At 43.7% G+C, this 15,335-nt stretch overlaps 1 protein-coding gene across 2 annotated transcripts in view; it reads right to left on the reverse strand.

Annotated features, from left to right (window-relative positions):
* The window catches only part of DNAJC16 (DnaJ heat shock protein family (Hsp40) member C16), a 39,432-nt gene that overhangs the window by 5,330 nt on the left and 18,767 nt on the right, over nucleotides 1–15,335 (reverse strand). For both annotated transcript variants that reach the window (XM_028108592.2, XM_088022605.1), the window contains 6 exons: nucleotides 14,254–14,358; nucleotides 13,379–13,537; nucleotides 3,821–3,951; nucleotides 2,075–2,258; nucleotides 1,004–1,186; nucleotides 772–848 (listed from right to left, as the gene is read on the reverse strand). In XM_028108592.2, coding sequence (XP_027964393.1) covers nucleotides 772–848; nucleotides 1,004–1,186; nucleotides 2,075–2,258; nucleotides 3,821–3,951; nucleotides 13,379–13,537; nucleotides 14,254–14,358 — 839 coding nt within the window. The remainder of the gene's footprint in view (nucleotides 1–771; nucleotides 849–1,003; nucleotides 1,187–2,074; nucleotides 2,259–3,820; nucleotides 3,952–13,378; nucleotides 13,538–14,253; nucleotides 14,359–15,335) is intronic.

Raw genomic sequence — 15,335 nt, forward strand, 5'->3', positions numbered from 1 at the left:
TGGCTAGAATAATTCAGACGTGGCCCAGAGGGCGGAGAAGGAAGAAGACAGTGACCTTGCACAACGTCCTCTAAGACTGGTGCTCCAACATTTTGTTCACCCACAAACACTCCTCAAAGGCCTGTCAGTTTTCAGGAGCTGTGCTGGGTGCCAGGAATCACGAACACGAATGAGATGTGGTTCTACCCTTCAGGAGCTCACAGTATTATTGGGGGTGGGAGTGGGAGTGGGAGGGCCCTCCCTTCACTGCTTAACTCACTGACCGGCTTGTACGGCTCTACACTGGCCTCCACGTGTGTCGGGCCCCGGGCTGGGTGCCAGGGGTGCCCTGATGAAGAGGACAGGCCCAGTGGTTAAGGGGCAATCAGCAGATATGTAAAAAGTGAAGTTACTGAAAGAACAAGGGGGGGCGCCTGGGTGGCTCAGTCGGTTAAGCGTCTGCCTTCGGCTCAGCTCACGATCCCAGAGTCCTGGAATCGAGCCCCACATCAGGCTGCCTGCTCAAGGGGGAGCCTGCTTCTCCCTCTCCCTCTGCTTCCAACATCACCCCCCCCCGGCCCCCCGGCTGCTCAAGCTCGCTCGCTCTCAGATAAATAAAATCTTTAAAGAAAAGAAAAAGAAAGACAAAGGGAACAGTTGTTGAAGATGTGTAAACATTCTTCCACTTGCTGGTAGAGTATACACTGAAATCAAAGAAAGATTCTTTTCAAGAGAAAAAAGTGGTTCTACTATCAATGGAGAAAAAGAAATTCACTGTAGCAATACTCCTACCAGTTGTTGTGAAATACGCTGTCCCAGCAGTCTGAGATGTAGTCAGAAGCAGAGTAGAACCACCGGAGGAGAAAGATCTATGGAAGGAGAAAATGTGTGACAGTCAGGACTGAGCCCCCGAGCCCAGGTGGAGAAGTCCCTGCCCAGCACAGCATGCTGCCGGCCTCTGCTCGGGCTTTGGGGGCTCACCAGCCCGGCCTGGCACCCCATCTCTCCCAGGCCACGTGCTTACAGGGGCAAGTTCATCTGTCAGGTCCGGGAGCACAGCTTCTGAGGACAGCAGAGCGGGGTCTCTGCGCAGTTGGTCAAGATAGCCCAAAAGCGTGAATTTATCGCTCTCACTCCCTGTCCAGGGAGCCTCCAGGGTTTTATACACCACCCTTCCTCCTGTGGTGCGCCTTTCCAAGATAGATACCTGGGGGAAAAGAAGAAACCATTAGAAGTCTTCAAGTTTGTTTGTTTTTTTTTTTTCAGGGAGGATGCAAAAATGATCCAGTGAAGTCAGCAGTAAGCTCAAACATGAATATGGATGGGTATAAAATACGTGCAAAAGATTTTAGTTTCTTCTGACAAAGGAAACCATGTTTATGGTGACTTTCCAAAGCTTCTGCTAAAAGTTAAAGCTCTTTCTTCTGAGTAGACTTTTTCCTATAACCTCTGACTTAATATTATACTAAGGATTTTAAGTTTTTTAGAGATAGTTTCCATGATGACCAAAATGATGACAAAGACGGAAAAATTTAATGCTTCTTTAGAGTGATGACAAAGGAGGGGAAGGGAAGGGGAGATCAATTAAAATGAAATGAAAGAGGCAGAAGTAAAGGAGGGAGACTTTACTGGTAGCCTAAGGAAGATTTTACAAACTAGGTACTCTATAGTTTTTTAAGTAGGCTCCACACCCAGCGTGGAGCCCAACGCAGGGCTTGAATTCACGACCCTGAGATCAAGACTGAGCTGAGATCAAGAGTCGGACGCTTAACTGACTGAGCCACCCAGGCGCCCTCTATGAACTAGGCACTCTAAAACTACACCGCCATGGGGAAAGAAAACGGTGAGAAGAACCGATGCTCCTGAACCTTTACTCATAGGAAATATGCTTTCTGTGAAGGTCTAAGGCTGAAAATCTAGGAGGTGAAATCACTAGGATAAAAGACTGTATTTCAAGAGTAAGCTTTCAAAACAGGCTCAGAGATTTCTGGATTTCCTGGAATCTGTATTCAAAATGCCCAAAGAAGGGAGAAACAGAGTTCAGGTGCCATGAGCCTGTCAAGAGCTTGGAGTAAGAAGAGAATTCATGACTCACCGCTGATTTTCCTTGAAACGGATCAATGTCTGATAGTAAGGTGCTGGCAAACTCCTGCTGTCGATCGCTGTAGACATGCACGAATCTCACCGTGTCCTGTGTGTTTGCCAGGGCGAAGGACAGGAAAGCCTCAAAGGGTTTACTCAGCTTGGCAGCCTCGGGGGTCAGTAAAACCACGCAGTACCTGCACATTGGCAGAAGAGGAGACTTTAGGATCCATCTCCGAGGCCGAGGCCACAACAAGCAGAGGGAAGAAGAGGTGCGTGTGTTTTACAGAAGCGAACACAGTTCACTAATAGGAGCTGTACGTTAGAAGTCTCTAACGTCTCTAACGTCATCAGGGACGTGCTTCTTTTCGACAGGTGAGATCTTCCCCAAACTAAACGTTACCACGCTCAGGAATTTCTTTTAAGGCAATGGCCTCTGAATCCTTTCAGAAGCCAGCTATTCTGGTGCCTCCACCACAGGCAGGGCTGGTCAAATCCATGTCAGGCCATTAGATTGCACAGGGACACGTCACCTCTCGGAGGTGAGCAAAGACCCGAATGGGGTGTGCCGTACGGGGAAAGGGGCCAGGGGGTTCCAGGCAGAGAGAACCGCGAGCGCAAAGACCCCTGGATGGAGAGAAACTGGACCCAGCACACAGTTCCAGGAAGATCACTGGCTGCTGTGTGGGGAAGGCACAAGAGGGGAACGGAACGGAAGCTGAGCCTGGTTAGAAGGCTAGCCCGGGGGTCTCCAGAGCTGGTGGTGGTAAAAAAGGTGAGAAGTGCGTGGATCTGGGATAGTTTCTGAAGGCCATGCACACAACAATCCTTAGAGTCCATGATATTCTTCCCTATATCGAATTCAAGTCTTCTTCTCCCTTAGTCTTACAAAGGAATCAGAAAAACTGGAAACACAGGGAAGTTTTCTCACTTTAAACAATACTGTAGTTGTATTTTCAAATAAGATGACCAGTATGTTTTCCTCCCTTCCATATCTAGACACACTGCACAATAGCCCTACATTTAAAGCCACTGACTCATTAATCTAAAAGGTGTCTAATAAATATTTCCCATGTATTTCCAGACTTTTAAAGATACTCTGTATGAATAAGTATGCTTCAGCCTTCCCATTCCCAGCTAATTCTCTAAACATTTCTTCAGTGTCCTACACTTCCCTAGGGTTAGCGTTTTCCCAGCTCCCCACCCCAGGCCTCCAAAGGCTCGCCCTGCATGGGGCCCCTAGTAGGAGCGGTGACTTGCTCATATCCAGGCTTCTTTAAAATGACCCAGCCTCAGGATGCCTGGGTGGCTCAGTTGGTTAGGCGTCTGCCTTTGGCTCAGGTCACGATTGCAGGGTCCTGGGACTGAGCCCCACATTGGGCTCCCTGCTCCGCGAGGAGCCTGCTTCTCCCTCTGGCTGCCGCTCCCCCTGCTTGTGCTCTCTCTTTCTCTCTCTGACAAATAAATAAAATCTAAACACATACACACATACATACATACATAAATAAATAAAGTGACCCAGCCTCTCCCTGACAGCTGGCTAAAGTCTACTCATCCTTCTGGCCTCAGCTAAAGGGTTATAAATTAGGGAGATCTTCTCTGACCCCGGGCCAGGCTGACACCCTGGATTAATACACCCCACTACTAACATAAAGAATAAGTTCTGACGTCACAGGTCCATGTTTAATTGCCCGCTACAGAAATGCGACGTGGCCCCTCTCTTGCGGCGACAAGCAGAGGCAAAGCCTGGAGTCCTTACTTCCTCTGTCGGTGAGACCGCTTTACGGGGCAGAGCTCGTGGAAGAACTTCTGGCTGGTGAGCCTGGCTGCCAGTAGATACTTGTTTTGGGTGATGAAGTCGTCAATGACCTGTTTCTTCATACCTCGGGCCTGCAGAAAAACCAAGGAACAGTTGAGTTTTATGCCCTTTTCTCACTGCAAGTGGGCTTTACTTAAAGCTTAAAAAAACAATGTGGCTGACCCATGATACTGTAAGAGCGGTGTATGGTGACAGATGGTAGCCACACTCGTGGTGAGCACAGCATACAGAGAAGCCAAATCACTATCTTGTATACCTGAAACTAATGTCACACTGTATGTAAACTATACTCAAGGAAAAAAATTATTAAAAAAAAAAAAAAAAAGAACCACCGGAAAAAAATACCTGGCTGACCCTGGCTAAAGTAATACAACAAATAAGACAGATCTGTTTGAGCAAATAAACATTGGTGATCTATTTGAACAGTGCAGGGCTGAAAGCAACGATGGAGATATTTCATGTCAAAGGAAAATCAATTTTCCACTGAAGAATTTTTGTATATGGTTACATGCTGGCAGATTTAAGTGAGAGCCTCCGGCAGTGGGGCACCTTTGGAAGCGCAAAGGCAGCGCACGCACAAAGGCGCCGCCTCGTTTGCGGACTCGAGAAGCGGCCGACGCGGCGAGGGAAGGGCGGTGCGGCGGCGTGGGGCGCGAAGGCGCGCCGGTGCCCAAGGAGGGTCGCCCGGACGGCCACCCCGGGGAGGCCCGGGCGGGGGGGAGGGGCCCGCGGCGCCTTTTATTTCTCCGCCTGCGCCGGCTCTTGGCCTGGTGCGGCTGCCATTTTGTCCGTGCTGGCAGATTTAAAAAGCCGGTTTGGGGGCGCCTGGGTGGCTCAGTCGTTGGGCGTCTGCCTTCGGCTCAGGTCATGATCCCAGGGTCCTGGGATCGAGCCCTCCATCGGGCTCCCCGCTCCGCGGGAAGCCTGCTTCTCCCTCTCCCACTCCCCCTGCTTGTGTTCCCTCTCTCGCTATGTCTCTGTCAAATAAATAAATAAAATCTTTAAAAAAGAAAAAATAAGATGGACAGCAAACGGAACAATTAAAAAAAATAAACTCCATAGTTACTAAGTATAAAAGGCAGACTACAAAACTGTATGATGGCCCCTTTATTATTAGTTTTTGTGCATTTTGGAGGATTGAAATTATATATACAGTAGGTTGTCTGACCAAAATCTAGAAATCCATATAAAATGTAAACAAGAAAATCCCTACATGTTAAGGAACATCCTTGAATCACCTGCTTATGTCAGAAGAGCCTATCAGATATTAAGAAAATACTCTGAATTTTTTTTAAAGATTTATTTATTTGTTAGAGAGCCTGAGTGATTGGGAGGGGCAGAAAGGGAGGGAGAGAGAATCTCAAGCAGACTCCCCGCTGAGCATGGAGCCTGACTTGGGGCTTCATCCCACGACCCTGAGATCATAACCTGACCCAAAACAAGACTAGGACACTTAACCCAACTGTACCACCCAGAATTTGAATGACTCATGAGAGTACTATTTATAAACCCTTGGGTACGGATAAAGCCATACTTGGAGGGTAATGTTACAATGAATAAAACAGAAAAGAAATTAATGACCTAGATGCCCATATCAAGTTAAAAAGAAACAGCAAAAAATTTGAAGGGGGAAAGAAATAATAAAGATAAAAATAGAGATCCACGAAGCAAAACAAACACAGAAAAAGGAGAAGAAAGAATTAACAGAGCCAAAGCTGGCTCTCTGGGAGAGCTAATAAAATTGACAAACCACTGGTAAAATCTGTCATGCAAACGAGAAAGCACAAGTAACCATTATCAAGGATGACAAGGAGGAATCACCACCTACGTGTAAAAGTTAAAAGGAAAATTTATTTAAATTTGAAAATTAAGATGAGATAGACAAATTTCTAGAAAACTATAGCAGTATCTGAAAAAATAGAAAGCTTAAGTAGTTGTGTAACCGTTAAAGAAGGTGAACTGGTGGCAGTCAGAGATCTTTCCTTGAACACAAACTCAAGGCCCAGATGGCGTTACAGATGGTTTTGATGAAACTTTCAAGAGGACAATCCAATTTTACACAAAGTCTTCTTGAGAACAGAAAAAGGGACAATGCACCCACCTCACTTCATGATGCAAAGCCTCACATGGGCATCAGGAGGAAGAAAAGCCAGAAGTCAACCTCATTTCTGAACACAAACGCAAAAATCCTCAACAAAGTATTAGCAAACTGAATCCAGCAATGTGTTGAAAGCCTAATACAAATCATGATCTTGTTGGACTTACCTGATGAACTCAAATTAGGTTTAACATTAGAAAATGAATTAATGTATTTAGCACATTTTAGAAGACAAAAAATTAAAGAAGAAAAATCAGGATAATCTCAATGGCTGTGGAAAAATCCATTTGATAAAAACCAATACCATTCAGGTCAGCGATGAATAGAAGGGAACTTCCTTATCCTGTTGAGGGCGGCAATAAAAAGCCTTCTGCAAACATCATACTTACTGGGGGCATGGAGATCAAGAACAAGGATGCCCTCATCACTACACTTCTTTCTTTCTTTTTTTAAAGATTCTATTTATTTATTTATTTATTTTAGGGGAAGAGCGAGAGAGCGATCGAGAGAGGGAGCACGTGTCTGCTCGCACACGTGAGCAGGAAGAGGAGCAGAGGGAGAGGGAGAGTCTCCAGCAGACTCCCAGCTGAGCGCAGAGCCTGACCTGAGGCTCGTTCCCATGACCTGAGATCATGACCTGAGCCAAAATCAAGAGTCAGATGCTCAACTGACTGAGCCACCCAGGTGCCCCCTCCATCACTACATTTCTATCCCACGTCACACCAGAGGTCACAGTAAAGTACGAAAAAGGAATAAAACAGAAGCAAAACTGCCATTAATCTCAGATGATATGTTTGTGTATTTAGCAAACCCAAAAGATGGTTATTTCAAGTTATTTCAATCAGTAAGAGAGTTTAGCAAGATTTCTGGACACAAAGTCAATGTTTAAACATCAATTATAGGGGCGCCTGGGTGGCTCAGTCGGTTGAGCGTCTGACTCTTGGTTTTGGCTCAGGTCATGATCTCAGGGTCGTGGGATCCAGCCCGTAGGGCTCTGTGCTCAGCCGGGAGTCTGGTGGTGATTCTCTCTCTCCTTTGCCCTCTGCCTCTCCCAACTCGCAAGCACACGCTCTTTCTAAAAATAAATAAATCTTTAAAAAAATCAATTTTATTACTTAATATCAGCAAACAGAAAATGCAGTAAAGAAGATAACCTTTTTCAATAGCATAAAAAATACGAGGTACCTAGAAATAAGCTGGAAAAAAGTACGATCTTCACGGAGAAAATTATAATAGCTTATAGAGACATACTGCAGAACACCTAAACAAATGAAAACAGATACATGATGCTCACAGCTTGGAGGGCTAAATTTTGTCAAGATGCGTATTCTTCCCAAACTGATTTAAAGAGTCAGTACAAACGCAATAAAATCCCAACACGTTTGTTTGTTTTGACAGGAACTTGACAAACAGAATATGTATATAAAACATACAAAAGACCAAGAATAGCCAACATGCTATTGAAGAAGCTCCCCCATCCTCCTAAAATCCAGACAACAAAGTGGGAGGACTTGCTCTGTGAGTTATCAAGACTATTTCTTTTTTTTTTTTTTTTAAGATTTTATTTATTTATTTGACAGAGAGGGAACACAAGCAGGGGGAGTGGGAGAGGGAGAAGCAGGCTTCCTGCTGAGCAGGGAGCCCGATGCGGGGCTCGATCCCAGGACCCTGGGATTATGACCTGAGTTGAAGGCAGACGCTTGACCATCTGAGCCACCCAGGTGCCCCTCAAGACTATTTCCAAATGGCCAATACCTAAGTATAAAAGGCAAACTATAAAGCTTTTAGAAGCTCCGTGAAGGGATTATCTTTATTATTTTGATGTAGGGGAAGATGTCTTAAACAGTAAACAAACAGAACTAATCAATCAAAAAGGAAAATGTTGACACGAGTAAATACTTTAAAAGTAAGAACATATGTTCATCAAAAAGACGCCAAATGCAAGAACATAGTCACAGCAGCACTGGTCAAATCACTAAAAACTGGAAAAGCAAAAAGTCTGTCAGCAGCAGCCTGGACGGATACACTGTAGTATACCCACGCCAAGCTCCACAGACAACATGTATGAACCTCACAAACATAAGCTGAGAAAAGCCAGACACTGCATGATTTCAGTTGTATAAGTAACTGGCTACAAATCATGAGCAAAAAGGCAGACAATTCAATAGGAAAAAAATGGGTAAAACACTTGACAGTCATGTCACAAAAGGGGAAATCCAAAAGGCCCATCATCCGCTTTCTTGTGATTAAGGGAAATGCACAGCAGAATCACAATGAGATACCATTAATCAGTCAACTCAGAAAAATTAAATCGAACTGGTGTTGGCAAGGATGTGGAGCAATGAAACTTTCACACGTGGCTGGCAGAAACGTAAATTGGTAACATCACTCTGGAAAACACACTACCTAGAAAAGCTGGAGATGTGTAGACCCCAGGACCCAGTGATTTTGCAACCAGATATACCCGGGAAGCAACAGTTCTCAAAACTTTCTGGTCTCAGAACACCTTTATGTTTTTTTTTTTTAAAGTAGGCTCCATGCCCAACATGAGGCTTGAACTCATGACCCTGAGATCAAGAGTCACAGCTAGGTGTCCCTGGATTCAATGAACTTTTAATACTTTGTTAAATTCAAACTCACTGATCACCTTGCACTAAAATGGATCTTTTACTCAGGCTTTTTTTTTTTTTTTAAGATTTTATTTATTTGACAGAGAGAGACACAGCGAGAGAGGGAACACAAGCAGGGGGAGTGGGAGAGGGAGAAGCAGGCTTCCTGCCAAGCAGGGAGCCCGATGTGGGGCTCGATCCCAGGACCCTGGGATCATGACCTGAGCCGAGAGCAGACACCTAACGAATGAGCCACCCAGGCGCCCCTACTCAGGCATTCGTTGGTCATTTGGAAAATATTGGTTCACTGATCTTCCAAATCCTGATGAATTTTATGATACATATAAAAAAAGGCGCACCACACTGATGAACCAATCTCATCAGAAAGTTTTGAGAACCTCATAATGGCCGATACAAATTTTTCAAAATTCTAATTTTCTCGGCAGCCTGAATTTTATCATCAGCAAAACATTCTGTCAGTTGTTTCCCTTAAAGTGCTAGGCTCACTATGTTCAGTTTTTAGGAAATATCTGCAACAAACCCAAGTCTGAATAACCCTAGTTGTCAGTTATTCTCTCAAGTAAAAATAATGTTCCATTAAAAAAGGGGGCTAGTTCAAAACTCGCGAGTTAAGTCAACACACAAATGCTTACCCTCCAGACAACAACCTTTATACTTTGGCACACAGCAATGTTCCCATTTTGTCACACAGAATGTTAAAAACACCCAAAAGACGTGTACTCAGGGATCAATCTATTTATTAATAAAATTAATACCTGCTACTGCTTCATCAAGGGTATTAAGTGATAAAGGAGTGTTGTTTCTGTTTGTTTTTATGGTGAGTGCTTAGGAGTGAAAAACAGATGCTTATTGGTAGTCTGGGGCCCAGGCCTGGGTTTATGGCCCGGGTTGTGACTTGGTTTATGCACTGGGTTAGGTACTGGGCTTATCCACTGGGTTAGGTCCTGGGCTTATGCACTGGGTTAGGTCCTGGGCTTATGCACTGGGTTAGGTCCTGGGTTTACGCTCTGGCAGTTTCTCCCACCACAGCTCTCACACCATCGGTGCAAGTGTCAACACAGAGAAAAAGGACAAATTACGTCTCCATGTTGTTTTGATCTCACATACTTCTCACCCCCACCCCAGGGTCTGTGAACCTCATTCTGAAAACTGCTGTCCTAGAGAAACCCAGATAGACTGAGATACCCATGATGTTCATGACAACACGGCTCCTAAAGCCCCAAAATGCCCACTGATGGAAGAATGAATCAAGAAATTACCATGTGGCCAAAAATACCATTCAGCAAATAAAACAAATTCAGTAGTGCTCCACGGAACAAGTGGTGCTTTTCTCCATAGGAGCAAACTGGTAAAGCATCCATTGTGCCAGTAATTTTTTTTTAGAGAGTTAGAGCGAGCATGTGTGTGTGCGCAGGAGAGGGGAGGGGCAGAGGGCGAGGGCGAGAGAGAATCTTAAACAGGCTCCACCCCCACCACAGAGCCCGGTGAGGGGCTCGATCGCGTGACCCTGAGATCATGACCCGAGCCGAAATCAAGAGTCAGACGCTTAACCGACTAAGCCACCCGGGCGTCCCTGTGCCAGTAATTCTGTAAATGTATTTGAGTTACAATTTTCCCTAAGGGATAAAAAAATCATTCTCAAGAGTAGAAGCTATTACTGAAAAGCAATTTAGGAAGTCTTCATGGATTGATCTTGAACTGAGAAGTTCGTTTCCTCTCTTCACCACCAGCATGTTTTCTTCCTGATTCTCTCAGCTCCTCAGCTGCCATCGGGCAGGGCACCCCCTTTTTAATTGCTGGCGGTTGTCCAGAATTTTGTCCTTGGCCCCCTTCTCTCCTTACCTCACCTACTATGTATGGCTGGGAGACTGCTCCACACTGAGGACTTCTACCTCTCACAACTCACTGAGGTGCTACAGATCTCTCTCCCCAGCTCACGAAGACCTGGATCCCTACACCCTACTGTCCGATGGACACTTCCCCTCAGACTTCCTGTAGGCAGCTCGCATTCTGTATGTCCACAACTGAATTCATTACCTTCTTCCTAAACCTGCCCTTCTCTCCTCACTGTCCCCTTCCCCCATCTGATTCTGCCTCAGACGACGTCTTTCCCTTAGTCCCAGCCTCAAGTGCCATTCCTCTACTCTCACATTTGAGTGAGTCACCCACGCCAGTGGCTGGAAATTGCCTTCAGGCCTCTCTCCTCCGAAGGAGTTGTGAGGACAAAGACTAACTCTGGATGTCAGAGCTCCTCTGTATTTTCACACAGCAGGCAGGCAACAAAATGTTTACTGAGTGAATGAAAGAAAGGATCTCATAGAACTTCTCATTCTAGCTTCCTTTAAGAGAAAGTGAATCAAAGGGATCTTAGTGCTTTTTTAAAAAAAAATAGGGGCACCTGGCTGGCTCAGTGGGTAGAGCATGCTGATTCTTGGATCTCAGGGTTGTAAGTTTAAGCCCCACTTTGGGTGTAGAGATTATGTGAAAAAAAAATCCTTAAAAAACAAAACAAAACAAAAATAACATTAAAGAAATAAAATAATACGTGTTCATGATAGGGATTTTTGAAAACCCAAATATTAGGATAATATGTAATTTTACCATCAAGAGATGTACTTATTTCCGGCTTTTCCCCCTGCACATGCATGCACATACACACACGTCACAAAATCAAGATCAGTGTTTACAGTGTGTATAGAATTGATATATATTGAGATCCTTCAGTCTCTGGGCTTCATCTATTTCAATTTTCAGTCTCGTACAGACTTCATTTAAATGATTTTGTTTGAGTAATTAACTACTATGGAACTCAGGTCTGAGATGACCACAGACAGAGTTCAGACCCGCTACAGGGTGAGGCACCTCAATTTTGCATCCTGCATGTTCTTCTTAACATTATGTTATGAAAACTGTCCCCATCAGTAAGTGTTCTAGAACTGCCATTTTAACGGCTAAATGACTATATAGTCGTCCCTGCTTGGTATATACCAATAATTAGCCTACTGTTGGCTATTTGTATTTTTCCCCCAGTGAAACTGGTTACAAATGATAATGTCTCTGTAATTTTGGTCTGAATTCCTTTTCCCTGAGGACAGATTCCTAAGAGGTAATCTCATCTCCCTGAGGTCTTTACACAAGCCTCCTCTTAGCGAGGCCCTTCTTGGTCATTCTACCTTAAAAAATGTGAACCTGCTCTCCCAACCCCACACTCCCTTTCCCTGCTTTGTTTTTCTCTGTAGCGCTTCTCCCCATATGACACGGCACCATGGAGTATGTTATGCCCATTGTCTGTCGGTCCCGCTAGACACAGGACAGGCCCTGTTACAGGGAATTCAGGTGACTTTGTTCAGAGCTTTGTCCCCAGCACGAGGGGCAGCGTTTGGCCCACATAAGGAGCTCAGGTACTCAGGAGTACTCTTTTCCTGAATGAATCCAGGCAATTGGCCTATTATCACCCAACTACTTTTCTGAAAACTTCTGAAGCTTCCTCCAGCTTGGCAAAACAAAAGACCGACTGTTTCTCTCTACTCTCAACTGAGTATCTTCACTTTGAAAATCTTTAACAATGTGATGGGAGGAGAAGAAAATGTTAAACTGGTTTTTCTTGATTAGTGAGATTTAATTTTTAAAAGTGACTATTAGTCACCTAAATCTCTTCTCAGAATTTTATTCATAGTCTCAGCCTACTCTTCTTGGGAAGTTTTATTAAACTTTTTTTTTTTATTGAGGTGAAATTCACATAACATAAGATTAGCTATTTTAAAATGTATCACTCCATGGCATTTTGTACATGCACAGTGTTGTGTAAAAATCACCTCTCTCTAGTCCCAAACATTTCCATCACCCTGAAAGAAAACCCTATACCCATTAAGCGATCACTTTTGGTAAGTTTTGTGTTGATCTCTTTGATTGGAAGAAGCTCATGAGAAATTAAAGATAACAATCTTTTTTAGATTGGCTGTAAATATTTCTCTTAGCTTATTGTTTAACTTAAAATTTTTAAGTACTTATATACAAATTTAAAACTTATAAACAAGATTTTCCAAGATTTTTAGCGCTTCTTTATCTTAAGCTCAGATATTCACTTATATGTTCTCCAAGTTAGTTTATGGTTTTCTTTCATTCCTTTTTATTGTTGTTTTATATTTAACTTTTAAATTTATTTTTGTAATTTATTTTAGAATATTACTGACTTTCTGACAGGATCACTTTAGAGATAAGGTAATCATTATTGTTTCTTATTTAAAAAAATTTTTTTAAAGATTTTATTTTTAAGTAATCTCTATACCCAATGTGGGACTTGAACCTACAACCCCGAGCCAGAGGAGAGTCACATGCTCTGTGACTAAGCCAGCCAGGTGCCCCTCCTATTTTATTTTTTGTGGCAAAATATATATAACATAAATGGGCCATTTTAACCATTTCCAAGTGCATAATTCTGTGGCATTAAGTACATTCACACTGTTGTGCAACTGCTGTCGCCACCATCCCAAACGGAAAATGTCCCCATGAAACACTAACTCCCCATTATCTTCCTCCCTCAGCTCTTGGCATCATCACCACCCTATTTTCTGTCAAAGGATTATTTTTTGAGGAAAACAGTCCCAAACTGGATGAAAACCAAACTCGTTTTTAAATTTCGTGCCTCTGAAGGAAGAAATTAAAAACGAATTTCTCCTTCTCACTTGCTCTGTTCAATGTTGCTGTTTATTTCTAAAGGCCCAAGATACAATGTGAGAGCAATCTCAAAACAGGGCGACTTTCACGTACCTGGATAACATCTGCAGGCTTGTTTATGTGTTCTTTAAAGATCAAGATGGTGGGGGCATAGACATTGACATTGTACTGTCTTGTCATCTCTTCCGCCCCTCTCAAACCGACGTGTACATATCCAAATGACAAGTAATCTTTGTATGCAAAAGCAGTCAACTGTCAGGGTGTAAGAGAGAGGAAGAAAATTAAACTGGTAGCGGGATCACACAAACCCAGGGGTGACCAGTTCACACCAGTGGTGGAGACGAATGCTAGCTTGTATAGCCCTACTCGGGCTGTTAGACCTCTGTGCACTTGGAGGAATTCTATGGTGTTCCATGCCCAAAAACTCTACCCACAAAGCTAAACACAGTGAATTTTATTTTTCTTTTACAGATGGAGAAAAATATTCAATTTACTGAGATCTACACTGGGTTGGAGACATGGAGCGTTTGAGGAATCACCTCAATTATGGAAGATGGCAGTGACCGTGCTGGAGGTTAAGCGGGACACTTTCCTCTCCCATCTCATGTCACAGGGCTAACCAGAGGGGTGCTGGAAGTGCTGCAGAGGGTGTCATTCAGAGGGCGGGTCTGGGAATCATGCAGTCACCAGGGGGGTAGGTTATACAACCTCTCTGAGCTTCAGTATCTTGGTCTGTAAAACAGGGATGATACTGTATCACTGGGCTCTTCTGAAAATTCCATGCTGTTATGTGTGTGGAATGCACTAGCACATTTAATGGCACCAGGAGGTGCTCAGTGTATGGTGGTTAAGGCAGATTTCTGGTCTTCAAACATTTCTCTTTGGATAAGCTCTTACAAAAAGGACAAGCAGGCCACAAGTTCCTTCCACCAAAAAAAGAGCAAACATTCCCCCAGCGCCTAGTATACCTTGTACAGCAGTGGTACGGCGGGCATCTGGTCAAACAGAAGCACATGAGGTTTATTCTCTTGCTGCCAGCCAGAGAGGAACCGGACGTAATTTTTATTTGTAACCTTAAATGGAAGAGAGGAGGTTAGTTTCAGTATTCAGTTCTCAACGACTGCATTATAATGTAGTCAGGAGATAATGAAACAAAACCAAGTATCTGTAAAAGATTGTTTTGTAAAAACTAAAAAAGGCAGACCACTCATCTTTTGTCTCTGTTTGACTACAACGTTTTAAAAGAATAGTTACTGATTTCATATTTTCATGTGTTCCCAGTCTTACAGACTGAAATCACAATCTTTTCTGGAGTAATTACTGAGCATGTTATAAAAAAATCGAACTTTTGAATTATAGACATGCTTCTTAACCTGTTATAGACTGTCCTTCTTAATCTATTACCCTGTAGAAGATAATGCCATGATTGCTTTTAAAATGGCTTAAAAGAATAAGGGGGCCCACTTGGTCTGTATGTTACACAATTTCATTTATTACCATGTGAATTGCTACTTTTGTGCTTCCCTGTTTATGCCTTAAATAATCCTGAGAGAATATAAAAAACACGAATAAAAATTTTACCTAGAAATTTTTCATAGTTAAAAAATCCATTTATCTTTCCATTCTGCTTCCAGAATGATCTCTATTAAACCTCTATCTGATCATTCACTCTCTGCTCAGCCCCCTTCAATGGCTCTAGCACCTGCAAACCAAAGCCCGAGTTCCTCACCAGGGCGACCGGGCTCTCGGAGGTCCTGGCAGCAAGATTCCTGTAAACCCCTCTCCTGCTCACTAGTGACTACCCCACGCAGAGCTGACTGCTTCATGTCCCAGACCTCTGCCTGCAACTCATTCCCTCTCTCTCCTCACTTGGTGAACTCAGTACAGGGACCGTTTCTGCCAAGAAGCCTTTCTCAGCTCTCGTGGGCAGCCTCTCAGCAGATGAGATGGAAATAATCACCCACTAGACTGGGAGCTCCTTGAAAAGTGTCCTCAACACTTACAGTGACTGGCAGAGAAAAGACATTTCATAAATGTTTGAGGACCCATC

The sequence above is a fragment of the Eumetopias jubatus genome, unplaced genomic scaffold (assembly GCF_037043125.1).
Source record: "Eumetopias jubatus isolate StellerSeaLion01/CBP00866 unplaced genomic scaffold, mEumJub1_p1.0 scaffold_4, whole genome shotgun sequence".
NCBI lineage: Eukaryota > Metazoa > Chordata > Mammalia > Carnivora > Otariidae > Eumetopias > Eumetopias jubatus.